General features: G+C 39.6%; 1 protein-coding gene across 1 annotated transcript in view; it reads left to right on the forward strand.

The window, feature by feature from the left end:
* TRHDE (thyrotropin releasing hormone degrading enzyme) overlaps nucleotides 1-27,355 on the forward strand; it is a 222,066-nt gene that overhangs the window by 15,137 nt on the left and 179,574 nt on the right. Inside the window, exon 3 of the mRNA XM_049792005.1 lies at nucleotides 24,586-24,712. Coding sequence (XP_049647962.1) covers nucleotides 24,586-24,712 — 127 coding nt within the window. The remainder of the gene's footprint in view (nucleotides 1-24,585; nucleotides 24,713-27,355) is intronic.

Raw genomic sequence — 27,355 nt, forward strand, 5'->3', positions numbered from 1 at the left:
GTCAAACTGGTGTTATCCCATACACCTACCATAGTAACTGTGCTCTGTGCAGTGAAAATGGATTACTGAGGCAGGTGGCTAAGTTGACATCTAGTTGAGTGACAGATATGCTATTCGTGAGGGAGGAGAGTGATGTGTACTTTTATTTATTTATAGACCAGTCTCTTCTCCAGGGTTTAGGTAAGTTTTAATCATATTTTTCATACAAGAACAAGAAATTTAGCCTATTTGTTCCCAGTTTTTACAGCCAGTGGTGGCAAAGAAACCATTTATTTCAGAGATTCATAACTGTTGCCAGTCCAGCCCCTCCTTTCCAGACAGTCAGGTGTCTGTAACATTCACCTTTTAGGCTTGCCTTTACCTGATTCTATTTTTTTGCATTGGAAAACCTGCACAAATGCCATCTTATTTTTGCCTTTGTCCCAGTATTTTTGCTGCCTGGAGTAGAGGAAAGGCTCTATGGTTTGTGGTGTTACCCCACTTGTAGTAGTAGAGGACCTAGTCTGTTGGTTTGATTCTCTGTGAGGGTGTCCGTAGGGTTAACAAGACTCTCTCATCCTTCTGGTGGGGTCCTTTCATGCTTCAGGTACCTCTTCTGAAGATTTTTTGTGTAAGATGCCAGAATAGCACAGCTTCATAGCGTAAATGCCCTTTTCTAGGGTCCAGCCTGGCACAGACTGGCTTCACATGTCCTTCCCTGCTACTCTCCAAGGGTGTCGTTTGCGCAGGGCAAACTCTGCAGCTGTGAGAATAGGCAGGGTGACTCTGGACCGCCTTGCAGACAGTGGTCTCATTCTCAAGTTTGTTCCATCTCACAGCAGCTGCTGCGACTGCCCAAACTGCTCGAGCCTGGCACGTGGCCCCATCCCCTGGCATCCCTCTCTTGCAGCGGGGTGAGGACAGGTGGCAGAGAACCAGCCGTGCTGGCTCGGTTCCACGGAACGGTACCCCTAGGAGATCCTCCACTGCTCCTGTCTGGCAGCTTTCTGGCTGCTGCGTGCTGTTGAGACATAGCAAGAGCAGCCAGAGATGAGAACTGAGCCTGTTATCTTCTTATTTGGAACAGCATAATTTGAAAGCAGATTATGTTTCTCTTTGAAGGGTAAATGACCTAAAGTGTATTAAAAAAAGTTATCCCACAGTGGATTATCCTGAAAAATATTTAGTGATGCGTTTTGTTTCACAGCATGCAGTGGAGCTGTGTGGCAGTGTGGGACAGAATGAGAAGACTAATACTTTGTTTATTTGAAATGACTACAGTGGGGAAGGGGATAAGAAGCAAAAGGTGGTTACTGGCATTCACGAAGGGTGCCTCTGGCGGTACCCACACTTTCTTCCCTCTCACACTCTCTTTCCTGAGAGCAGCGGATGGTTTGGTAGTCACAGCAGCTTGGAACCTCCATTAAGAGTTCGTATCCTCAGGACAGCAAGCAGTACCTTAGTTAATAAAGATAAAAGAAGAAGGGAATAAAAGGTGGAGGAGGAGGAAGGGAAGTGGATTCCTATGGATTAATTTCAAAGAGAGAAGTATACCTACTGAATCATTCGCATACCACATACGTGTTTCTTGTAGTTTTCCAGTCCTCTGGCTAATTAAATCACAGTCCATGGTTCAACAACAGTACATCATGCTGTGTTTTGTTTTACTGAAAAGTGTTCCTATATGTTTAAAATTTGATAATGTTGTTTTGGAGTAAGTTCATTTTTACCCTTTAAATACCATGGGAAAAAATGGAGATGGATTTATACCTGATGAGAAAGTTTTTGATTATTTTTTTGTTTGACTTGAGTAATTCAGATAGAAGCCCAAATCTGTACGTGGGAATGTCAATGAGCGATAACATGTACTGCTTCATTTACAGTCATATGTATGAATGCAAATGCATTCATAAAACAAATACTTATACTTTTGACTATTGCTGCATCAGAAAAGATGTAACCTTTTTTTTCTTTCCCCCAGACTAAAGGAATTATTCTCATCATCTTGTGGAAATTCTGCTAACTGGATTCAGATGATGGAAAGGGAGTGATGCCCAAACTTGGTTTTCTTCTCTTCATTATCCTTTTTTTTTTTTTTTTTTTATTCCTTAGCAACTCCATATGTTTAAAATGTGTTGAATATGCAGTTCTAGAATAAGAGAACAGAGTGATCAGAGGGAATATCTGATATATGTCCATCCACAATACTTTTACTATATCACCTTTCTGTGACAAGCACCAGCAAAGGTAGTAGTAGCATTCTGCCCTTATTTGGAAGCTTCTTATCATCCCATGCTCAAGTTGTATTCATACAAATACTTGTCCAACTACTTGCACAGAGAGTATGCATCTGTAATGCATATAAAGTGTATGTTTCCCTTTGTGCTTGAATTTAAAAACTCTTGCTATTCATGTTCCTATTGGGAAGGGATTGTATATTACTTCTTCTGTATTCCCTTTCATTCATTTGAATGAGCACGTATCAGGGGTTTCTTCTGGAACTTGAGACCTTCCTCAGTTTGAGGTTTCGTTAGGATTGTCCATGGGGCTGTGATTCTTAGTATGCTTTATTGTGATCTGCTGTTTTACCTATGAAATATGGAGTGGTGTTTCCTTTTTGTGTTTGGTTTAAAAAACCCTCACAAAGTCATACTTTACTTTCTTTGGAGCTATTTAATGTTTGTTCTTGAGCCAAGCCCACTTGGTGTGAACTGGAAATTTAGGCAGTTAATATGAGCAGTTCTAGAATTACATTGCAGTCACCTGTTGACCCTGATGATCAGTTTTAAAAAAAAAATATTAATAAGCAGAGGATTAAGAGATAGAGTAGACTCTATTTTCTACTTAAAAATATTGCATCTGTTGTGGACAGGGATAGCAATGAGTATATTAAAGTTAATAGGCCCTAAGACAGTAGAAAGATGAATTCACTGGGAGTATGGTATCTTGGTATAGAAAAAGAAATTTTGAAACTTTTCCTTGTGTCTCTGTATTGCTTGGCTTGTGATGATCCACAGAGGACCAGTCGTTCAGAGTTGCTGTGGGAAGTATTGTGTAATTTATCTGCCAAGTCAAGTCACATTAACTTCTGGCCACAGGAAAAACGTGAGACATGCAGAGGAGATAGCGTGGTAGCTTAGAGTTAAGAACCTAGTGCAAACATTTTCACAACAGTGATGTGGAAGGCATGAAGAGGCTTCAGAAAGTGAAAGAGGATGAAAAAGACCACCTCTCAGAAAGCTTGGGACTCCTTGCTATGAAACAACTTTGAAATGCCTAACTAGCTTGTACACGAAAGCTGCTTGAGCAGCAGAAAAAGTTCAGCGAAAGCATAATTTAGGTATGGAAATGAAGATTTGTAATTTGCATGGCTACAATAGGCCATATTATAACATTTGTCTTTACTACAAAATACTTTGATGACTCACATATGACTAGGAATGATTATACTACCATGAAGTATTGTGAGGACAAAAAGGATCAGTGAATCATAGTGCAGCTGGTAGTGTAGAGTTGCCTGGTTTCATGGTTCTGTTATTCAGGGGTTGATGGCTAAGAAGAAATATCCTGAGTACTGTTTTGTACGTATGTATGTGCTTTACCAGCATTTAAAGTATTTAAATACATTTAATTATACAGTCTATTCCCTAACTGAACTCACCAGTACAATGAATGATACCTTGCAGTACCTACATGAGGAAGTCCGGAATAGAACAGAACTGATTTCCCTGCAGAATCTATCTGCTGTGAAAGATGCTTCCTCTCAAATGCAGAGGAGGTTTACTGACTCTGGGGTGTTTTCATGAAGTTGAACTACTGTAACAGTTACGATAAACGTTTACAAGTTGAAGTGCTTTTTTTATTGAGCTCTGTCACCTGAACTTGGACAAGCTTCACCCTACCTACCAACCCTTAACAACAGATTTTCATATCCTTTTCTTTCTTCTTCAGTGACTACACTGTGGCATCTAGGCACTTCAGACTTGCTGTCTTTCAGGTCTGAGGACTTCTGCGTTTTTCATTCAGCAGACAAAGTTCAAATAATGTTGCTGAACCGTAGGTTGCAGTTTAGTGTTGTATGTAATGCAGCATAGCTGAGAGCTGCAACTGAACAGAGCTTCCTGCCCCCTCATCTTGCCTGCACACTTTGGCTGTATCATTTCTGTCGGATCTAGTGATCTGTGGCTAAACAGTGAGCCTGTTCGCTGCAATAATCCAAAGGGAAACTAACGAAAAAATTTAATAACCTTTTGACCAAACATCTCACCCAATGTGTGGATAGTTCATGGATCTAACCTGGCCGGAGGAGGAAATGTGCGACTGTCCTTTTTGGTGATATGCTATCATAACCGTGGAGTAGGAACAATGTAAAACTATCTCTGAAAGTACTTTGCCACTCTCTGACTGGTGGAGGTGTTACTCTTTCACATCCAAGCTGCTCTCATTATTACTCAGGTGAATAAGTTAATGCCAGGTGCTTGGTGTGAATTACAAGTGAGACCCTTCAGAAGGGTGAGATGTTTTTACCATTTCTCTATCTGTACCTCACCTTCCTGATTATTAAGAACCCATTACCAGTTATTTCCTGGAGTCTAGCTGTGTTGGTCACTATAGTTGGAGAAAAAAGCCCTGTATTACCCACTAGGAAGAGGTACTGTGCAAGGGACCCCCAACCAGAGCTGGCCTCCAAGTCATGTGTTAGATTACACAGAAATATTTTTTTCAGTTTTAAAAAACCCCAATGCTTATTGTAAGAACAGCCACAGAGGAAAATATTTTACTGTGTTCTATATGGAGACCAGTTTAGAGATGACAGCCAGTGGAGTATTACTCCTAGATTCCAGCGATCAGTGACCCTGACCTGGAGTTATACATGGGCCACTGGTTTAATAGCCGCCAAAGGACCTGCTCTCTGTGAATGTACATTATCCGTGTTGGAAGCTGTTGCACTTTGCTCTCCGTGACAATTGGTGGCAACAAGATCTGTATTTTTACTTACGTGTCTCGTTTACTTAAATGCATTTATTCCATGTTTTCACTGGCTGCCCTTTTCTTTTGCTGTGATGATCAGTGACTGGTTGTTCTTCCTTTGCTTCTTGTGTACCAGTCCTGACTTTATAGATGGTTTAGCTGTCCCTTTTTCAGAACTCAAAAGTACTTAATCTCTCCTTGTATGGGATTCACTTCCCATCTCTTCTTATTCTTATCACCTTTCTCTGTGCCTTTTAAGTTCTACGGTGCCTGTTTTGAAACACTGAGTGAAAGAGAGGGGAGGTACCACAACTGCCTGCAGTGCTCAAAGTTTATATGCTTGAGTTTGTTCTGTGGCATAATAATGTTTTGGTTTTTATTCTTTCCTTAATCAGGTGTAACATTGTGTTTGCCTATTGAATATCTGCTGAGCACCGAGCTGATGTTTTCAGAGAGCTGACCACAGTGACTCCAAGAATTCTTCCCTGAGCTATAGCCAATTTAGACTCTATTACTGTGTATATATAGTTATGGGTTTTTTCCTATTTGTGTTTCTTTGTACTTACCAATGTTGAATTTCATCTGCCACTTTACCAACCAGCCACTCAGTATCGTGAGATTCACCTGCAGCATTTTGTACATGTGACTATTCTGAATGATTCTGTGCAGACTGCACACTTTTCTGTTTGTATGTCCATGTCAGTTCTGGACACATTCCTTATTCCTTGTCCCTGCTGGCGTGGCAGAAGAGTTCATGACTAGCAAGAAGATGGCAGTTGCATGTTCTGTTTTGTGGCAGGAAACTCTGATGGAACTTTACTGAAAAGTCTTGCTGAAAAGGATTCTGGCAATGTGATAATATACACGCCTAAACAGGTGAATAGAGAATACAAAGGTTGTTGCTAGAGGCCATAGATAATTATGGTTGAGGTCACTGCTGTGTGAGAAGTCTAGTAACATCAGTGATTGCAATTGCTGTGCTGAAGTTGACCAACATCTTCAACACTTTTAGTGTATTTTAATCAGTGTTAGCTGACCTGATGTAGCTGTATCTGTTCTGGAATATTCTGAATTGCTCTTTAGGTTCTATTAACTCTATTGACCAGACCTCCATTGACTGACAGTGGAGGTACAGATACCATTTGTATGCAGACGTGTACGTCATAGGGACCTTTAGGACCTGAAAGACATCTGAGGTCTCTGCTTTGTGAAGCATCACTGTAACCATAAGCTGTAGTGTTTTGACTGTAATTGTTACATTGTTTTTTGAACAAATTTTAAGAAGTTAAGCATTCTGCTTTATTTCAAGAGGAATGTATTGTTTGTCATGACATTAAATACTTCGGTTTTGTTTTGGTGGGAAACAGGGTTAAGGCAATCTTGATTCAATACTAACAAACTAAGAATGGCAAGTCCAGCTGGTGAATTGAAAAAGTCAGTTGTTTGCACATCCCTGGTGGGATGCTAACACACTTAAAGGCTAAGTACTAGAACACTGGGAAGATTTTTTTCTTCTTTATAGTCCCAGTTTTTCTGATTCTTATGGAATGCTAGTAATCTACAAATGTAACAAGTTGAATGCAAAAAAAATTAAAGTTGTAAAAATTGTGGTTCTGATATATGGAAAACTGTTTCTGCATTGGTCACTTTATTTTTTGTTAAAACATCCAAGGCTGCAGTGACAGGAAAGTAATTTCTCTTCTTAACGGAGAGCACATTAGAACCATGAAAGAAACATCATGTCATTGTTTGAAAGTCTGTCTGTTCTAGAGAAGGACAGCTAGTGAAATATTTAACTGATCTTTATATAGCTGGTCAATGCCAAATACACAGTGTCTTTGGGAACTCCAAAATGGAAAAAAGTTGGACCTTCCAGACCTGAACTTTTAATCTGAAAGAGACTGTCTCTGGTTTTATACCATTTTCTGCTCATCAGCATTCAGCAACACTGCAGGATAGAGGAAAAATACAGAAGCATAAGAAAAAGATAAAAGGAGACTGGGAGCTGAAAAAAGATAAATGACTTTGCCGTCAGTGCAGTATAATGAAAATCAAATCAGTGCTTGGCAATGCACAATTGCCCAGTATGGCTAACCCCAGACAGTGTTTTAAGTAAAATACATGCCTTTCGTATTTTATTCTTGTATTCATATAAATATAAATGACTTTGTTATTAGTTGATTGCAGGGGAAATAGACATCCTGATTCTGTAAAGTCATAAGAATGAATGTGACCTGCATATTTAGTGTCTGTTCGGTTATTGGCTTTGCCAATAATGGAATTTTGTGGTTGCCAGAGTAAGGCCTGTTACAACCCTTCTTCAGTTTGTTTGGGCTGGGTATAAAAAGATTCTGCAAGCAGGATACACTCACCTTAAAAGTGTAAAACAATTATTTGTTTGTTAACGCACACAAAAGATACCTAGGAGTTAATGAGCTACTAGGCTCAGTGTTAGTGTGCTCACCCTTGCTCACAGTTTTTGCTGGCCTGGCAGATGTTGGCTGGGGAGGAAGGATTGTCCTGTGTGGCTCCTTTCAGTAGACTCTCAGTGTTGCTGAGCTGCTGTCTTCCACCAGTTCTGATGATGGTGATGACTGGAGGTGATGATTCCCAGTGGGAACAGCTAACCTCTCTCTATGGTTTTATACCTTGGTGTTGGTATTTTCATCTTGAATCCCTGAGCTAGTGATGATGTTCTCATTAATTTTAACCTCTGTAACTTTTATGGTTTTATCTGCTTCCAGACTTTCTCATAGCTCTTCGTCAGTAGTTACACAGCTAGGCAATAGCAGAGCAGGACCTTAGCATGCAGGCAGCTGCACCCCTGGGTGGTAAAAGCAGAGCTACCAGAGAGGGTTATAGGCTATAGTGGTAGTATTTACATGACTGAGTTACGCTGTAATTGATAGTAGTATAAAAAATAATTTTAGCAAACTTATCAATTTCATTTTATCAAAAGAAATAATAAAAGTACCTTTTCGGTGTTATTTTCAAATAATATTAATGTTTCAAATTATTATGCATTGGCACAGTGCTGCACTGTTTGTGGGAAATGCACAATGGAAAGATAATTCATTTTAGAATGTGCCTATACTGGAATCAAAACACAAAAAGGAATCCACAACAACTTTGAAAGACTTTTGCAAACTTGCATTTTGTTCCGGATTGGATCTGACAATGTATTTTTAATGAATGTAGTCTTGAACATCTGCAAACTGTTTGCAAGCTGGAATTTTCTTTTCGAATAGCTGACTGTGGAATCACAGACTCTGTAATCATGGACGCTGTGCCTCCACAGTACCTATTTGCAATATAATAATATAATAATCATAATAATAGTAATAATGAAATCCCTTCCCTCCCAGTTAAAATTCAATGTTCTGGATAGTATTTCGTACTAGTATAATGTGCTATTGGCTGTTTATCATGGCTCACAGATGACTGCAAATGGCCTCCAAACACCTTGTACAGCTGAAAATACCCTTGTTTTCTGGGTTGTTCCTCTCCAGCTTCTTCATTTTAGTAAATGAATCCCAGAATCCACAAGCGTACAGGAAACTTCTGAACCAGAGCTCCTTTTTCTTTTCAGATGAGACTACAATGTACAAACCTGTTGGGAGCCCTGTTTTTGTGTCCACAGAATGAACTCAGGTTGCTGCTAACTCTCTCATCATAGGAGTTAAATGAGACAGAATTGTTCACAGGGTCATATTGTTCCATCCATTCCTGAACTTTCTAAATGTTTGTGTTGATATTGATTGTTTTAGATTTTAAGTCCTTGAATACATCCATATTGAATGGAGTGCAATGTATAGCTAGGAAAACTACCAGTATATAAACTAGCAGAGATAGGTAACATACGCACTAAGGTCAGGTGTAGGGACGCCACTAATTTAAATGGGGAGACTGCATAGTTGTGATTGTGCTGTGTAATGTGGTAGTAAATGCATCGCAGATCAACTCTTCAAACATTGCAGCATTCGGACAAACCCTTAAGACATTGCAGACAAACCCTTAATCTTGCGTTTGCTTTCTTGGCTTGGTTTTGTTTTTAAACTGCAGGACCATAAGGCAGTGCAGTGCTATCAGATCTTTTCCTTGCTGTGCTTACTGGCTTGCTTATGTGAGCGACCTAGTAACTCAATCTATTTCCATAATTTCTGAGCCCTCACTGACCTAGGATTTGGAGTTTGTTCCGAAATACCTGCTCCTTCTAGCATGTGAAGAAGATGCTTCAGTTTTTATGAGCTCAAAGACCACCACCTATTAAAGTGCCTTTTTTATTTTTTCCCCATTCAGTACTACCCAAGAGCTTTCAAAGCGCCTATTGCTCGAGAGTCTGAAAAACCCTTAGCCAGCTCAGCAGTAATGACAAAGTAAAAATCAGCATTCAGAGAAGAGTCATTTCTCAGGGTCTTACGTGATCATGCTTTGCAGAGTGTACAACTGCATCAGTGAAACTCGGGTCAGAGAAGGCCGATGGAGCGGCCTTTGCTGCTGCTTAAGGGTCTGCGATACGGTGTCCGGATACAGAAAATAATGGAGAAGAATGTGGAGAACGATGGCTGTTCAGCTGACTTACAGCTATCGCGCAGCTCGTATTTGACCCCATTCCTGCGTTGGCGTAAAATGAATGAAGCACATCTGTTCTTTTTAGGGAGAGATGAGTAATCCTCAGTGGAGTACAGCGCAAGTACAGCATGGAGATCCCTTAATGGGCACTGATTTAGCTGCCTCTGGAACGGAGAGTGGGATAGCAATGTCAGCAGAGCATCATGTCCCAGGTCATTTACTGTGCTGCAGGTCGAGGCTTATTAGCTCAGACACGGCTCTGCTTCTGCCATACGTGTGTCTCTGAGTGATGCTGGACTGTAACGCGCAGCGATGCCAGCGTGCCTGCTAGCTCCTCTGCACCATGCCCTACTGCCGAGGAGAGCTTTCCGCTCACAAGCGCGGTCCAGGCTGCTGCTGAGGTTGCTCGTGTCTCCATGTGCCATCTCCTCCAAAAGCTTACCATTTTCTGAGACTGAACATCTACAGGCCTCCAGTGATCTTGTGGTTAGCTTGGGGGTTTTTGTTAGAAGGAAAACCAGTGGTGAAGTACTCTAGTAATTGTTTAACATAATCTGTGACTACTAACCTTTTTTATTTTTTTTTCATGAGCAAGCTGGGCAATGATCAAATGCAGCTGTAAAAGTCACAAGGCCTGTTTGGATTTGTAAGCGTAATGCACGGAGGCACTTGGGAACAGCAGTTGGCAGGGTAGTTTTTGGGAGTCCCTGTAGTATGGCACCTGGAGGCTGACTGTCTCTCATAGGCTTAATCCTGAGGGGTGCTGATGACGAGATTGACTGGTCCTTGAACCGGGGAACATTTTAAGCTTTGGCCTTTCATTTAAGGAGTCAGTCAGCACTGTGAGCATGCAGTCTAACAGCAGTGCTTCTCCCTAGGATTTCTTTCTTGTTCCCTCATTGGTTTTCCACACCCCCCCCCCCCCCCCCCCCCCCCCCTTTGCTCTGCCTAATAGGAAACAGCAGCTTTGAAACCCTCATGGGAAAAGTGTAGTAGATATTTTAGAGGTGGTAGCAACAAGCTACTTGAGAGCTTTAGGTGAAACTGGCAGCAGAATATTGGTCAGTGATATTTATACAAAGGTTTTTCTTAGAAGCTTCTGGTAGCAGTTTCCTTCACGGGCTCATCTGAAGACTCTCAGCTTGTTACTAGTTTATACTTTCTCAGCCTAGCTCCTTCAGTCCTTGTCTGTTTTTCATAATCTTCCTGCATCCCCATGGCATTAGTGGCAGTTTGCCTCTTACAGAAGTCAAATTTTCAAGCACAGAGATCCCGCTCCTCACTGACACTTTGTTGCAAATAATTAGAGTACACAATCTGGGGGGCAGGATCAGCCCCTTCCTCCTTCTCTTCCATTGTCCTGCCAAAAATAGAGTCAAGCACCAGAAACTTGGGGAAAAAGGGTAATTGAGGTCCTGTTCTGATACGCTAAACCTAGAGAAAGCTTCCTTACAAAGTCCCTGCTGTATCTTTTCCAGTCTTTATAACCCATGGAAGCTTCCAAAAGATTTCGCATTTGTTCATGTCAGTACTTGCTGAAGTGCACAAATGCTCTTGCTGCCCGTACAGTGTTAATGTTGCCCCTAGTAATTGTTCTTAAAGTTTGTTAATCTGCAGCTCCTCCGGTTGTAGAAACAGCTTATGCTGTGGGTACAAATATGATGAAAGCAAATAAAGCCTGCCATTTTAAAGGTTTACCTTGCACTGTGCAGTCAGGGTATGTCTCATGAGAGGGAATGCTATCTTAGACTCTAAGAAGGTGTTAAAAAGAGAGAGGCTAATGAAGCTGTTACATTGACTTGAATGTCAGCTGGAAGCTAAGCAGGGGAATAACTTGCTTCATCAGCTAGGAAAAGAGAAGGAAGGACTGTTCAAATAGCAGCGATCTGCTCCACTGTCAGCAAAGGAATGTATCTGTGCAGTCTGTTTTATTGTGCTAGGAAGTGAAGAAATGATTGTAGCAAAAATGCTTTTGTCTTCCAATTTCCCTAATTGACAGGCTATTTAAGACTTAAACCTGTAGTGTGAGTTTGGTTCTGTCTGTGGTATGACCACCATGCTTGCAGCATCTAAAAGTTTGGAAACTAGGTTTCAGAAATATTTCTCTTCTTTCCATCTTCCCATAATCCGTTGGACCCTGTTGCTTTGTGCTAGTTAGCTTCCCAGGGAAGGGTTTGCCTCGACTTTTTTCTAAGAAAGGGTTATAATCCTGTTCTTCTTAGACATGATCCTGTTCTAAACAAACTATTTTAATGCCGACCAGCACATCAGTATGAATGAAGAGGTCAGCTCTCATCAAATTGTTCTATTTTAGGAAAGCTGTGTGATAATCATCCACACCTAGTTTAATCTTAGCTGGTTAGCTGACTGGCTAGCTTTCCAAATGTAAACCAGATGTGGTGTTCGAGCTGTGGGTGATCAGAAAGTGTTAGCAAATCAGCCTTTTCCATAGGCATGCAGAGGCCATTGCTGGTTAGCTTGCATCTCCCTAATAGGAAGTATGTCCTGAATAGTGGAAGTTTTAAGATGAGGAAAGTAATTTGAATGATAAAATATGCAAAAATAATTTTTCATAATTGTAAACATCTGAGCATTTCATATATTGGAAGGGATTTGATTAATAACCCTGCAGTTAAACATTTTATAGTATTTTATTTTAATTTAAATGATTCACATATTGTATTAATGTGTGTTCTGTAGATTAAAACCAGTATGCCTCACAGTCTTGTTTATCACATTTGTCTAAGTTTGTATATGTCAGAGTACTTGAATTTTGCAGCTTCTTCTGTCTTAAGGTGCAAAAAGCCTTTGTTTGCCAGTTCAGATTCTTTGTGTCTATATGATCTGCCACTTCTCATCTGTGTCTCTGCTGGCTGCTGGTTAGGCGGTTAATCACTTTGATCCCTGGTTGTGGCCTTGATCTTTCTCGGATGGGAGTCCTGAGATAGGAATAATGTTCTAATTGATTCAGCCCTTTTATTTTGCTTTCTCTATTTATAATTGTAATTTGCCTTTGGGATTTTTTTTTTCTCTTCTAATTCTCATGTTTTACACTGAGATTGGTGTGCTCAGAAGAGGGCTGGAATCCTTCCACCCATGGGTTGGAGATGTTATTGATAGATAACTGCTTCTTCCCTAATTTATCTTCTCTGGCTGCAGTGCTTATTCTGCCCGTGGTTTTGTCAGAGGCAAGTTGTGCAAAAGTGTTTGGATACTATTAGCACATTTAGCTTTTTTGTTTTATTTTTATATTGTTCTGTGGATTTGGAGGTTTTTTTAAAAACATTTAAATATTAGTTGAGAGTCAGAAACACAGCTTTTAATATATATTTTTTTAGTGGATTTTAGTGTGTGTCCGTACAAAAAATTTGATTTCTTGTTTCACTATTTCATGGTTTATGGATTTTGCTTTTACTGGCCAAATTGTTTGTCTCTTTGCTCTGACAAGTTTTTAGCCTGAAGGAACTCTCACTGTTAATATGGTTGCTGCTCTTATTGATGTAACCCATTTTTGTTATGGATTTTATACCAGTCAGAACACAAAATTTCCCATGTGCATATTTTTCTCCCTCCTAAGGGCGAGGTACGGTTTTTCAAAGAGTATGGTGGGCTGAATCCAGCACAATGCAGAATTGTCTACAAAGTGCTGAATTTCCTCAGTGCCAGCAAGTTTTAAAGGGTACTTTAAAGCTCAGCACCTTACAGTACTAATCTGTTTACTTTGCAAATGGTTTTTCTATTAAGTTTACAGGTAGCTCACAAGATACTTTCCTGTGTTCCTTTTGCTTATCAGTGCTATTATAAGCTATGCATTGAGTAAATGCATTTAAGCTCACAAATGAGCTGTGCTTCTGCTTTGCTCTACTTGGGATTATATTTTTTCATCAGTTCTCTTTATTTACCACAGATATATGTGGTTTTTTTCCCTAATACTGATCAAGATTACTGCAAACATATGACGAGCAATGTGAAACTTATATCTACCAGGCTATGGTTTCCACTATGATTGTGCTGAATTTATGTCAAACATGAAAGTACTGACATCCCCTTGCAATCGTCATGTACAGTCTGTCTCCTCCCAGTTTTTTTGTTATGCTCTGGACAAGTACATCACTTAGTAGCTATTTTGTAGGGGACCACTTTGTTGAAATCTCTTAAAGTAATTACTTTTAAGTGAATAATAAAATAGCCTTTCCCTTTAAACAAAGCTAAATAGTTTCAGCATGGTAGCCACTTGACAAAAGATGTTATGGGAATGGGATGGTTGCTTTTAGACATAAGTGAATGTGAGGAACTTCGGTTTTCAGAATGTCTTCTGAAATTGAGCAATTTCAAGGATACAGGTCTACAGTTTGGGATATAGTTTAGGTCTGGTTTTTGAAAAACATGTTGTGACTGAGGAACCTGAAGACAGGATTTTTTTTATTATTATTATTATTTTTAATCTGTAATGGAAAAGGTACTGTTTTCCAGAAAATGTGTTTTAGGAATAGTAATTTGATCATTTATGTTGAAAAGATGATGTATCAGTTTGGGGCAGTGGGGAAATTCAAGTTCTATTTCCAGGTCTTTTTCAGTTTTTCTTACTGATATTAAGCCCGTCTTTCTGCATCCTTCATTTATAAAATGGAGATAATAGCAGTTCATTTCCCCCATGTTTTGCCTGTCTCTCTTTAGACAGAAAGATCTGAGAATAACAGTCAACTCTTGCTCCTATTTATGTAGTCAGCTGAGCACAGGGGAACCTTGTTGTCATATTGACAGCCTCTAGACAATGCCAAAATATAAATCAGCAGTTATAATGGTTGCAGATTATCATTTCACATGGAATCACTCTAAGGTAACATCTGTGTGCTTGTGACAGAGCAGTCTCTAGCCAGGTGAAACTGGTCATGCTGTAGGGCTGCTGAATATTTTCGGTCACTTGATAGTACTTTCTTTAAACTTTTCTACTTCCGGAACTCTGTTTTTTTAATCCAAGAATAGGTGAAATATTATTTATGAATCATGTGCTATGTAAATGTTTTCACTATAAAATAGCCAATGAAAAATACTCTGAATAAGCGAATTCTTTTAAATGTCAATCCAATCTCAGTCCAATCAAAGGAAATGGAAACTGATGTTAACCCTTGGGATACATCTACTGCAGATTTTTCCTGGAGGAAAAAGCCATTCTCACAACATCTTACATCACCTCTGTGTTGTGATACAGAGTTTTTATGTGTAATAAGTAAATAAGGTAAATCTTTGTGCTTTGTTTCTTAAAGCTATGCTGATTTTTCACCTCCTACAAAGAACTGGAAGGAGCTTTAACCACTGGGAATCTCAGCAGTTTAGACACTGAATTCCCTGCAACAGTGAAGTTTTTCCTCCTAGGTTGAAGTTCTGTAACAACTCAAATTTATCTGTATCCAGTCTGTCATGGTCCTCTTTTCACTCCCCAAATGCTTTCTCACGCTGGCTCTAACACTGACCTGATGGGTTGCCATGTGAGGAAGCTGGGCTGCCTGGACACTACCCCCGTGGCTGGAACAGTGTCGATGTTTAATCCCAGCGAGCAACTAGGCACCACGCAGCTGCTTGCTCACTACCCTCCACCCAGGGGGACAGGGAGGAGAATTGGGAAAAAAAAGTAAAACTTGGGGGTTGAGATAAGAACAATTTAATAAATAAAGTAAAATAAAATATAAAACTAACAATAATAATTGTTATAATAATAACAACAATAATTGTAATGAAAAGGAATATAATAAAATAATAGTAAAAAAATAGTAAAAAACCCCAAAGTGATGTAATTGTTCACCACCTGCTGACCGATGCCTGAGCAGCGATTGGCCCCTCCTGGCCAACTCCCCCCAGTTTATATACTGGGCACGACGTCCTACGGTATGGACTATCCCTTCGGCCAGTTGGGGTCAGCTCTCCTGGCCGTGCTCCCTCCCAGCTTCTTGTGCCCCTGCTCACTGGTAGAGCATGGGAAACTGAAAAATCCTGAACTTAGGATAAGCGCTGCTTGGTAACAACTACAATATCAGTGTGTTATCAGCATTACTCTCACGCTAAATCCAAACCACACTACTAGCTACTAGGAAGAAAATTAACACTATCTCAGCTGAAACCAGGACGCAGAGTTAGCTGACTCATCTGGTTGACAGCTTGCTGTGAGATGAGATGAACTCTAGAGCTAACAGAGGAGTTGAGGCTGAGTGACTGAGTATCTGGTGGTGGGATCGAGGCAGTCTTAGTTGGCTGAAATGGTTATGGAAGGGTGTCCGTAATTACATTTGCTATATATTAGTTGTTAACATGTTCACTTTCTGTCCCTGAGCCATTTCAACAAGATGATACAGATTCTGAGTGCTCTAAATTAATCTTAATGGCACTGTGGTCAGTGACATAGCCAGTATTTTATTTTATGCCAGCTGAGCATTGGTTGGATTTATATGCGAGTGCAGCTCATTAACTTTCCAAAGTATTTTATGATGTCTCCTCAAGTTAGAAATTGTAGCATGTCTGCACGACAGTTTTGCCTCCTGGTGGAATATATTGTTGCACCTTTGGCTGGAGCAGTCAGCAAACACTTGTATTTGTTTTTGTTCAGATGAGAAATTGATGAGGCAACTAGATGCTTCTCCCATGCAGTCATGTTTATTTAGGAAAGAGATGCACAAACCTATTCCCCCCCCCCCCCCCCCCAACTCTGAAAATCCATGGCAATATCTTTGCTTAATATTTTTCATTTCCCCACTGTCAGCTGGAACCCCAGAAGTTTCTTTCACTTCTTTCTCCTTCAGGGTCATGCTACGAGTTTTTATCCAGGAACATCTGCTAAGTCTGTTCAATGACTCTTTCCCCTTGCCCAGCAACAATGTTCAGGCACCCCTGTGCTTGCATTTAGTTTCCTGAGACACCTCTCTACCTGTATAACTCCCTTCGTGACAATTTCTTTCATATGAATTTTATTTTTAGTGGCAACTTCTCTTATTTTAACTGGTTTATTAAAACAGTTAAAGCTGTCTTGAATGAGGATGCAAAGATGATGTTTGTTTACTTTAGAAAAAGTTCCACCCAATCTCCATACTCAGAAAGTATCAGGTCCTTGAACTCTCACTGTTTCCAGCTAGGTTTAAAAAAAAATTTCCTAAATTTATTTAAAACACTTTTGGTTGTAAAAAAAGGCTCAGTGCAGTGCTGTGTGTGACTGCTCAGTTTGGAGAAAAGTCATCTTCTTATAAAGATGAGCTGTCCCTTCGGTATTCAGTAAGCACATTTCATTACCATACAGTCTCTTTTGGGTATTGTCCGTGATGAATAATGAATAGGAGATTGAAACAAGGCATTTTTCTGTCATTTCTTCCCATTATCCAGTTTAACGATGTTCACTACAGCAGAATTGATATTTCACTACAGCTGCATCTCTTTCTCTCCTCCACTCATCAATATTGTAAAATTTATTGCATTTGAACACACAAAACTTGTGGACTTATGCACACACGTGAAACAACTCACACATTCTTAGTGGAACTTGGCTTGTAGCTTGTTCGCGTATGTAGTGAAGTGTTATTTCTTTTGACTTTATCACATTTAAAAACTCATTTGAGATGAAACGCCTCATTTGCAGAAGTGACCCAGGGAGGTTGCAGCCAAGAGTGTTGTGTCCAGATATCTGTCTGCTATATTAAATATGTAATGTGAACATATATTTATCTCTAACAATAATAAAAGCAATACCTGTGCCTAAAATAGTCAGTGAGCAAAATAATGATAAAAGAGATCTCAGATTATCAAGTAAATTGAAGCTTTTAAGTACAGATGCAATGTATGTGTTTTTCAGCTGAGAGTGTCACTTGCTGCAGAAGTATTATGGATCTTGAAATAAAGAGCACAAGACTCTTTTCTCCCCTTTTTAAAATTTGTAAGTGGCTGCTCTATTGAAATGTTAGGGCCTTCTGAAACATGCAAATGCATGTTTGAGGTTAAACACATATTTAAAATTAAACATATGCATAACTGCTTTCCTGAATTGAGATTTTTAAGTCATCCTAAGTGAGATCCCAGTTGTACCAGCTCTGGCTGAGCCTGTGGGTACAGTCACACGGAGGGCTGGATCTTGTTTGGAGGGGCCTCCCAAGAACAGTGCTTCACGTGGAGTCTGCTGGCTTTGAGGAAGGCATTAAAAACCAAGCATTATTCCCAGGGTGGCATTGCTGACACCAGTTGATGTGCAGAAACATCTGTTTTGTAATGGGAAAGCACTCTGAGCTGCTTTAAAACACCTGTCAAAGTTACTTTTAATTCTGCTTGAAGTATGTGGGAGGGGAAACTATCCTTAATTCTGAAATGTATTCCTGTGTTGATACAAGGTTACCTAATCCATGCTTGCCTGAGAAAACTAGATTTAAGGTTGTCATCAGGCTTTTGCTCTATTTGCATACCCCCATTTGCTCCTAGTCTGTTCAAACTTCAGTACATGTAGCAAAATGGACCGAAAATAGAAAAAAGGGGGAGGGGAAATCTAGACAGTAGCAAAATAGGTAAATGCCATCCTTGGAACGGTAGCCACGTTTGCTTGGAAAGATGCTGTAATAGTGCCAAGCTAAAGGAGAGAGAGATTCAGGTCTCTTGTGGTCCCACAGGCCTATGTGCTGTGACAGCGTTCGGGGCTGGGCAAAGGCTCTCCGTGGATGGGGGTCCTTTTGGGGGTGGTTTGGTGTAGTCACGTCTTTGGCAGTGTCGATGGTGGGAACTCGGGGCTGGGGTTGTCGGTGCATCTTCTCCCCTTGCCAGCAGCAAAGCTGGCCTTGTTGTACCTGATGCTGTGGCAGAGATGCAGCAATGGTTACTGCTGCGTAAATTCTGCGTTGGGATGTTTTCAAGATGTAGAGAGCTATTCTAGTTTTGTACCACATGGGATATAAACGTTAGATCCAGTTAGTGGTCCTGCTTCTCATGATCTGAACTATCGGTGGTCATGACCAGAGTACTGCCATTTACAGGACTATTTTTTCTTTTCTTTTTTTTTCCTGCATACTGCCTAACAAGGACTACGTGAGTGGTGATCTAAAAACATGGACTGTAGACGTGGCAGATGCTGTTGGTGAAGGTTGCCTTGGCAGAAGTGTCCCTAGCCTAGGGGCTGGATTGGTCATGTCTCCCCTGAAAGTCTGATTTAAAGCCCCTGTAGTTAACAGGAGTCATTCAGCTGAAGTCAGCGGGTGTTGCGTTAGGCCGTTAGAGCCCAATGAGCCATCTGCTCTCACAAACCTTTTCTTGCTGGAACAGAGGTGCACTTTATTCCCTTGGAGCACTATTTCTCATCTAGTGAGCTGTGATCCCCCCAGGGCATCAGGGAAGGCAGCGATGGCAATTGGAGTGGTCTTAAAACATGGAAAAGGTGGCTAAACGTTTACAGAAAAGATACCTTGCAGAATGAATGCAGACTATTATATGGGATTATTGTGTTCAGCAAACTCTACTGTTAGAATAAAGAATAAAAATATGTCTTGATAGCAGGCAAGGTGACACTCCCCTAAAAAGATAACACCACCGTAAGAATGAAGGTTTCAAAGGGGTTGCACACGTAAAATAGAAGGTGGCATAGAGGAGAATGTCTTCAAGAGCAGGCTTCAAATGTCAAAGTGCATATTTAATTCTAAAGCAAGGGATGGGCTCTGGTGTATGGCATACTTCAGGCTTGCAAGCCTCTTACTGTAACATCCTGATTTCTGCCAGGTTGTCAGCTTCCTTAATTCCCTGGGGAAGTAGGTTCGCAGGCTTGTGGCACCTCTAGCAAAGGTTATTAGTGTCTTCCTCTAGTGCCAGAGGGAGAACATACTGTGGTTCTCTGTGGTCTTCCTTCATCTTTGGTGAATTCCTGCAGAGGTAGAAGGTTGGACAACAGCCTTTCTGCAATTAGATAGGTGTAAATAATGGATTTTTACCTATTATTTCCGTGGTCAAAATGCTGAATATTCCATATTCCTCCTACCTGCAAAACAGAACTGAACAAAGCCTTCAGTTTGACCTGAAATATTGCACAGAATGTGAAAAAAAATGACTGCAGATTTTTCCTTACCATTCTTCATCCCTTTCATCCCTTTCTTTTATTATGTACTTCAATTTTAATGAAAAAAAAAAAAGTAAAAAAAAAAAAAAGGTTGTGATTTTAGAATGTTGAAATAGAACAGTTCTTTTTCATCTGAACCCCTTACTCTGTTTATTATGTGCTGAAATTATCACTAGTCTTTGGTACAGTGGAAACATTTTTAGTGAGCATACTATTCACCAGGAATTAAGATATTCATTGCTATTTACAGTTTGTACTTGTCAGAATTTACCCATCATACCTTATATACAGTTACTAATTCACATGTTTTTGAAACTCTCTGAAGTAATAAGACAAGAAAACCTCTTTTTTTTTCTTTTTAAGTGCTAACTTTCTTTTTGATGAATAATTTTTACCTGCTGTAGACAGGAAGATTTTCTCAGGCACAGTAGTTAATACCCTGACTTTAATTAGATGTGATTTGTTCTAAATCTGTTGCATATTTCTTAGCATATATCACAATTGTCCCTCACTATGGGAAACAGCTCTCATTTTACAACCACATTCATCTGTTCTGGTGACCTGCTATTACAAATATTTTTAAATTACTTTGACTTATTTTATGTAACAAATGATGAAATATTAAGAGACAACAGAAAATGTTGCAATATGTACAAATTATTTGTGAAAGTACACTTTTTGTATAGCGGATACTTTTGACTAACTAGAGAGAAGTACACTATTGATCACTTAAATACATGGAATTTACTGTATAAGTTTCAGGAATATTTTAGTATTTTATCTGATAATGCTGCCAAAGTCATACTAAGAACTTGAGTTAGGTTATGAATATTTTTAATTTAATCCTTCAGGATGATTTTTCTGTGGTGGTATCTGAGCGTGGCTGTTGTACTGTCTGTATTTAAAGTTCTAATGAAAATAGCTCAGGGCCTCTGAAAAGCAAACAAGAGGAAACAACTCACATTTTTTGCTCACTTTAGAGAAGAAGGAGAAAATATACATTGCAGCAATTTCATTTAGGATCTCTAATAACTTCTTGCTCTGCTCTTAAGAAAAGTGAAAATGATTTCTAGCAAAGTGTCCTCTGTCAGTGGCTGTGTGGTATAAGAACAACAGCCTCTTATAAATGTCAAAGGGGAGGTCTGGGTTGTAGGGCTGCCAGTGCAAACCTAGTTAATCAAGTTTGTGGTAGGAAGGAAATGGTCAGTCTGGTTCCATCTAAGAGACAAATGAGAGGTTTGGATTTTTTTTTTTCTTAGTAGTCAGAACTTCTGTTGAAAGGTTGGTAATGGTTGCAAATGTAGGTGCGAAGGAGTTAAGAAAAAAACCCCAGAATTTAGGTTGACTGTGCGAACTCTGTTATATTCATAGGTATTATGCCATTACATGTCATTACTAATACACTCCATCATAATATTTTTCCAGTATTTTTGTCATTTAGACACACAGGGAACTACACTGCATCAGGACGACCCCAGTGTGCTGTGAATATGCCTGTTTGAACAGTCTGTACCGTATTAATTCCCAAACGTGGAAGGTGCTTGGCGCAGGCTGTCAGGTGGCCGTGAGGCTGAATGCCATCCTTGAATTCCCTCCCTGCCTCTGCCACCAGAGTTGCTATCAGATACCGAGCAAATCACATAAACTGACACAGTCTCATTTAGTCACTAATCGTGTGTTACTAATTTTCTTAATACCCAAACTAAGGCACCTGTGACCAAACTCAAAGCTGTATAAAGCGTTCACCACTGCAGTAAGATATAATGGGAACAGTGCTTTAAGTGTGTGCAGTAAGACTGTTAAGTACACATGACATTGAGAGGTGTCAAGAAAGGCACCCAGAGTTAGTCTCCGTCTCTCTTTGTTCTCCACTTTCTTACATGAAAAGAATAGTATAACCTAATATTGCCAAGACTGTGAAAAGAGCTTCACTAATATTTGCAGGGCAGTAGGTGCCATTGCTATGAGTGATGAATTATGCACCTAAGCCAGAAACCTATTTATCTTTTGTAGGAGAACACATACTGCTTTTATTTCTATTTAGGTCTGACCCTGCAGAAGATTTTCTGTTCTCTCTCTTATTTAAATTAACGTAAAATTGAATTATTAGGATAGTGATCAAACAGCCTGTGGGAAAGTATGTAATAATTATGTGTTATTGTTCAGTCCAACATAGTTACAAAGTAGCACAACCTATCTGCCTTTTGAAATGAAACAGTAAACAAAAAAATTATGCTGAACAAATCTCATGTCTTAATTTTCATTCTGTTTTATTTATTTAAGCTCCTCTTTGGAGCAGTATCTGAAAACTTTACAGTCTTTATTACTTAACACTTAGAATCTTTGTATAAGCCAAGGAAATAATATAACCCTATTTTATGGATTTGGTGGTAAAACATGGTCAAGATAAGCCCGTACACATTGAAGGACATTGGTGTGTGAATGCTAGGGGCTTCAGTTTCAACCTTATAGGTGCCAGCCGTTAGACTGAACTCTGGATCAAGTTTCTTATATCGTGAATGACACCTGAGAAGGTGTCATCCAAACCAGCCAGCCAGGTAGGCAGAGTGTCACAGACTGTCCCCTGCGGTAGCCCTCTGCTAACCAAGAGGGAATTTTCTGAGGCCAGGGGTAGGTCTGCGATGGTGCCTCTAAGGTTCCTCCATATATTTCACGTTCAGCGGTTGTTGGGTGGAAGGCAGAAGCAGACCCAGCATTTGAAGACGGCTGGCATGCTTTGGCAATGCCTGTCACCTCAAAGCCCCTGAGAGACCTGGGCAAAGGCACAGGTAATTCCTGAACTGTGTTCCAGCTAAGGGGTGACCTTGGTGTGAGCCGCGGAGCCCTGGCAGTCTGGAGCTGTTCTGGGCAGGCAGAGAGGCGCCCAGGGAAAACTTTACAGGCAAAATAAAACTATATTCACTATTAGGCAGGTGGCAAATGAAAGTCTGCAGCATTGCGGTTTTTGAGCTTTGGTACCTGGGCTCCATCTCAGACACCATTAAATGCCTTTTCTTCATTTGCCAAAAGACACACGTTGTAATGCAGTAAGTTGAACCTCAATTTTTCTTGTATATACCTATTTTTTTTTTCTTCCCTTCTGTTGTCCCGTTCCTTATTATGGACACATTTGGCCACTGTCAAATTGAATGATTTTTTGCATACTTGGTTGGCTGACTCTTTTTTTCCTAATTTGCTGATACAGTCAACTGTGCCAGTAAAGCAATTATGCAAAATTGTGTATAAAGGTTTAATGATACAAAACAGTGTTCATCACAAATCTAATTGTGATTCTTACCATCCTTCCATAAACTAAAGGTTTTGAGATGTTTGAATTAGGATCTCTGTGGTTAATACCTATTTTGTTAAAACATACATTTAGTTTAGCATATAAGAGAACATTTAATGTACATGCCACTGTTAACTTTGGAAGGAAGCAATAAACAAAAATAGTGACTTGGAGGTGTTCAGATAATGGTTTATATGCTTTCAGGTGGTGATTATGAGAAGTCTGCTTTATTACATGTCTCATTAGGTTATGCTGTTATCTGTTTTACATTACAAATGATAACTATATGGTTGATTGTGCACTGAGTCTAACACAACACAAAGATAAAAATGTAAAGACGGACATAGTAACAAAACAGAATGACGTGTCTGCATACTGAAAACAAAGAGAAAGTGGGTTAAAACAAAATTGACAGGTACAGTGTACAGAGGTTTGGTGTCTGGTTTCCACTCAGGTAACTAACCTGGTTCAGCAAAAGAGCAGTAAAGCAATACTTGGTAATGCTTTCATTAAAGCCGAAAATCCCATTGGCTTTTCTTGGTCCAGAATAGAGCATTTAGAAACATTTCAAAACTGATATTTCTCCTTCATGTTGCATTGATATTTTCTGATTGCTGCCCTGCTGCTTTCCTCAGAACCCTGGCTGGGATTTAATCCTACCACAGAAAGTATTAGTGTGTCAGATACTATTTATTAGGATGGACGTTTAGTAGAGTCTCGTTTGTATCAGGTCATTATGGGCTGCAGGTAGAGACCTTCTACCACAGCCACTAGAGACAAAGCACACACTGCTTCCATCAGACAGCGTGTGAGGATGGAGAAGGAAAAGTGACTCTCCTTTCTATCCCTTTCTTGGTTAACAGTTCTCAGCTGTATGTCATCTTTGCACTAAGGAAGCATTAAGGACTGTAAGGACAGGGAGTAGTGAGTAACCTGGCGGTGCTTTCTGCTATCTCCTTAATCAGGGGCACACTTGAGTGCTGAATTATGAAGGTGAGTTCTGTTCACTGGGGTGCTCCACGTAGTCAGATGTGGGAGCTGTTTTACACTGAACACAACAGTCTGTGGCTTGTATAAACAGCTTTAATTTACTGCTTTCTGAAAACAGAGGCCTGAAGCAGTCATGGAGGTTTCAGGAATGTTAATTGTTTGTGTACATGAATGAGCTTATAAATGGTTGTTTTTGCAGTCTTCCATAGCCCATCGAGGGTAACTGTGTCACTGCCAGAGAAAAGGAAAAGAGAACGATTATTATTTTTTTTTTTCTCCACAGTCTACTAATACTTTCAGGGCTTGATATAATGTGCCTTTAACAAACCGTGAACTTCTCTCCTACTGAGCCACTGCTTCCTGCCTACATTCACTGTAGGCAGAGAACCATTATACTAATCCACTCTCCCATCATATCTCTAGCAAACACATGTAAGTGTTTTCTTTGAATATTTATTTTGATGCAAGGAGTGTTAAGTCTTTTATTTGGCAACAAAAACAAGTAGGAGATTGTGACTTCTCAACTTTGTCACCTTAATTGTGGAAGTTCTGGTTTTCAGCTACAACATGTTTTGATGAACGAATGACAGTCACATTTGGCTTTAAGTGAATAATCCTGCCACCTCACAACAACCTTAGAATAGTTCACCTCTGCAGGTAGGATAGCTTTAAAAGGTAGGTGCTGAAATGATCAGTCTTTCGCTTTGTTTTTTAACAGGTACGGTTATATGCAAGGCCTGATGCAATCCGAAGAGGATCGGGGGACTATGCTCTAAATATTACAAGGAGACTCATTGAATTTTATGAAGATTATTTTAAAGTGCCGTATTCGCTGCCAAAATTAGGTAAGATTTCCCCTAGAACATGACATTCATCCAGCAATGGGATATTAAATCAGCTTTATTTAAAGGAAATTTAAGAATAGAATGTACTAGACTTCAAGGTAAGGAACGTTTGGGTTAGTTTAGAAGGATCAAGAAGTAAGGAATTTTTCATTTCTTCCTTGCAGAGGAAGGACAGCCAAATTATCTCCTGTTCAGCCTTGCACTGAAAGGAGCAGGAGGCAGACAGTACTTAAATTTGTTAGGCAATGGGAAGAGAACTTGAGGCATTTCACTGACAAGTGGGTTGGGTTTTTTTTTTGATGCTGTTTATTTTGATAGTGGCTCATTAAGTGGCTACTGGGAGATGTTTGTTCTGTGATATTTGTGTCTTGATGCCTCAGCCTTAGATGGGGAACAGAATTGAAAGTATTTGTGGAAACTGGGAACCTGTAACAGTGCAAGGCTGTATTTTTTTTTTTTTGATGCTGGCTTATGTGGTTTATTAATGACAATTAGTACATATGCTTAATTGTATTGTTGCTTATTGAAAGAACTGCTGTGAACTTGTTTTGCTGCTCAAGTGACCTAAATGTAAAAGCTGTCAATTTCTATTATTTTTTAAATAGTTTTTTCTTATCCTCCCTTTCACCAAAATCAATTGTTCTCCTACACACTTGGAATACTTTATACCATATTATTACACCCTCCCTCCTTTGGAGCATGATTGATCAAGATCCAGAAAAGCCTATTGCTCAGCAGCAGGAAGAGAGCTTGTATTTGGTCAGAAGTGTTAGAGTTGGAACCATAGGTGATCGATCCTCCCAGGAACTCGGGGTCTATTTCATTAAATCCCTTGCCTGTCGAGTAGCTTTATCAGTCTTACAGCTAACGGTGTAGGAGATAGAGAAAGTAATTGATGTTGCTAGATGAGGGTGTTGCATGAATTTTTTATAAGAATGTTATGGCATTTGTTTCTTGTTGTCTTTAAATGATGGGTTACAGGCAGTGTTCTGGAGAAATATGCAGATGGGTTAAACATGGCACGTGCACCAGACTTTCTGTGTATCCTTTCATACCTGGCTTCTAGTATGTAATGATGATTTAATAAAGGAAGTTATAGACTTAGAGGTGCCAAAAATTTAGAAGGAAAAAAGTAATCACTGTCACCTGATACACTGCTGTCACTGCTGCAAGGGATTTTGTACTTCATTAAGGTTTTAAGAAAAAATCAGAATGTTTTTTGTGGGATGTTTGAGGAGTTTTTAATTTGATTTATAAATGAACTGTGAAATGTCTTCAAGTGGGAGTAAAAATTGATGATTGTAGTTTAAAAAGCTTTATGGTGACTGTGTTAGTTTTGCAGAAAATATTCTATTTCAAAAATAGATGTTTTAAAAAATGAAAATTTTTTTCATGTATTTTCCAGCTCTAACAAGAGTGAACTTAAAGAAATGTAATTATTTTGGTTGAAAACACAATTTATGTTTTCAAAATAATTCTGTTGTTGAAAGACTGACCAGTTTACTGTGCAGGTGCTGTATCAGCTACTGAGCGATACGTCGTTAGCATCAGTGCTGTATGCTTGGGTGTGTGTGTGTGGACAAGGGACCTGCAACCTGTTGTGAAGCAATTCCATCCTCTGTGTGCTCATCCATTCAAACTCTCTATATGGTAGGAATATCTGAGGGCATTTCGGCTCTTCAGACGTGTTGCTGTATCAGAGGGACCTGTGTTCATTTGTTCATTCATGTCATTGAGGTCTATTTCCAAGGATCCTTGGCATTTGAAACTAGTGCTCCTCATCTGCGTTTGTAATAAATCAGCTAGTGTTCTCTATATGAAGCACTTTCTCCTGACGCTCTTGGCTACTTGACTGGTTTTGACCAGGCTTTTTTACTGTACTTACATGGAGTTGGGTGACTGTGGTTGCTGTTGCCAGTTGTGGGCTCCTCTGACTTCTTTGCAGCCTCTTTTACTAGTGGGAACTGTGGAGAATCTAGGGCAACCTTTTTGTCACCCAATGACTAAGATTTTTTTTAGGTCTTATATGGCCTGTACTGAATTCTGAATGCACTGGAACCGTAGATTTGTTTCCAATTGATGTGAATGCTAGTAATGAATGTGAATTGGGGATTTTTCTCATTTGAATAACCAATTTCCACAGTTTAAAGTTCTACTTAGCTTGTAGATACATGCTTTTTTTTTTTCCTACATCATACTCTGAACTGGAAGGTGCTTGTGTAGGGTTTTAAACTAATAATTTTTGTATGACTTTCATTTCTGAAAAATAAGTCAGGTCTTTAAAAAAACCACAATTTTTTCCAGGACTATAATATCATTATAAACACTAGTTAAAATGAGGGGTGGACAAAGCATTGGGTTTTATTTAATTCTAAAAAGATATGCAGTAGGGTTTTTAACTGTGTTTCTATGGCTGGTGAATATAAAATATATTAATGTATTTGTATCGCATATTTATTTTTAATCCAGCTTGCAATACACAAAAAAATTTCTTTGTATGCACAGAGCTTTTTCTTATTAGGATCTTTGAGACTGGAATAGTTTCCCTATGGGCAACGATTAGGTAAGCAAGCACTTTTTACATGTGGACAGTTGTGACTCTTAAGTTGTGAATGATTTGGGGTGGAGGGGCTGACTGCCTTT

Source organism: Accipiter gentilis, chromosome 34 (genome assembly GCF_929443795.1).
Source record: "Accipiter gentilis chromosome 34, bAccGen1.1, whole genome shotgun sequence".
In the NCBI taxonomy this organism is placed as follows: domain Eukaryota; kingdom Metazoa; phylum Chordata; class Aves; order Accipitriformes; family Accipitridae; genus Astur; species Astur gentilis.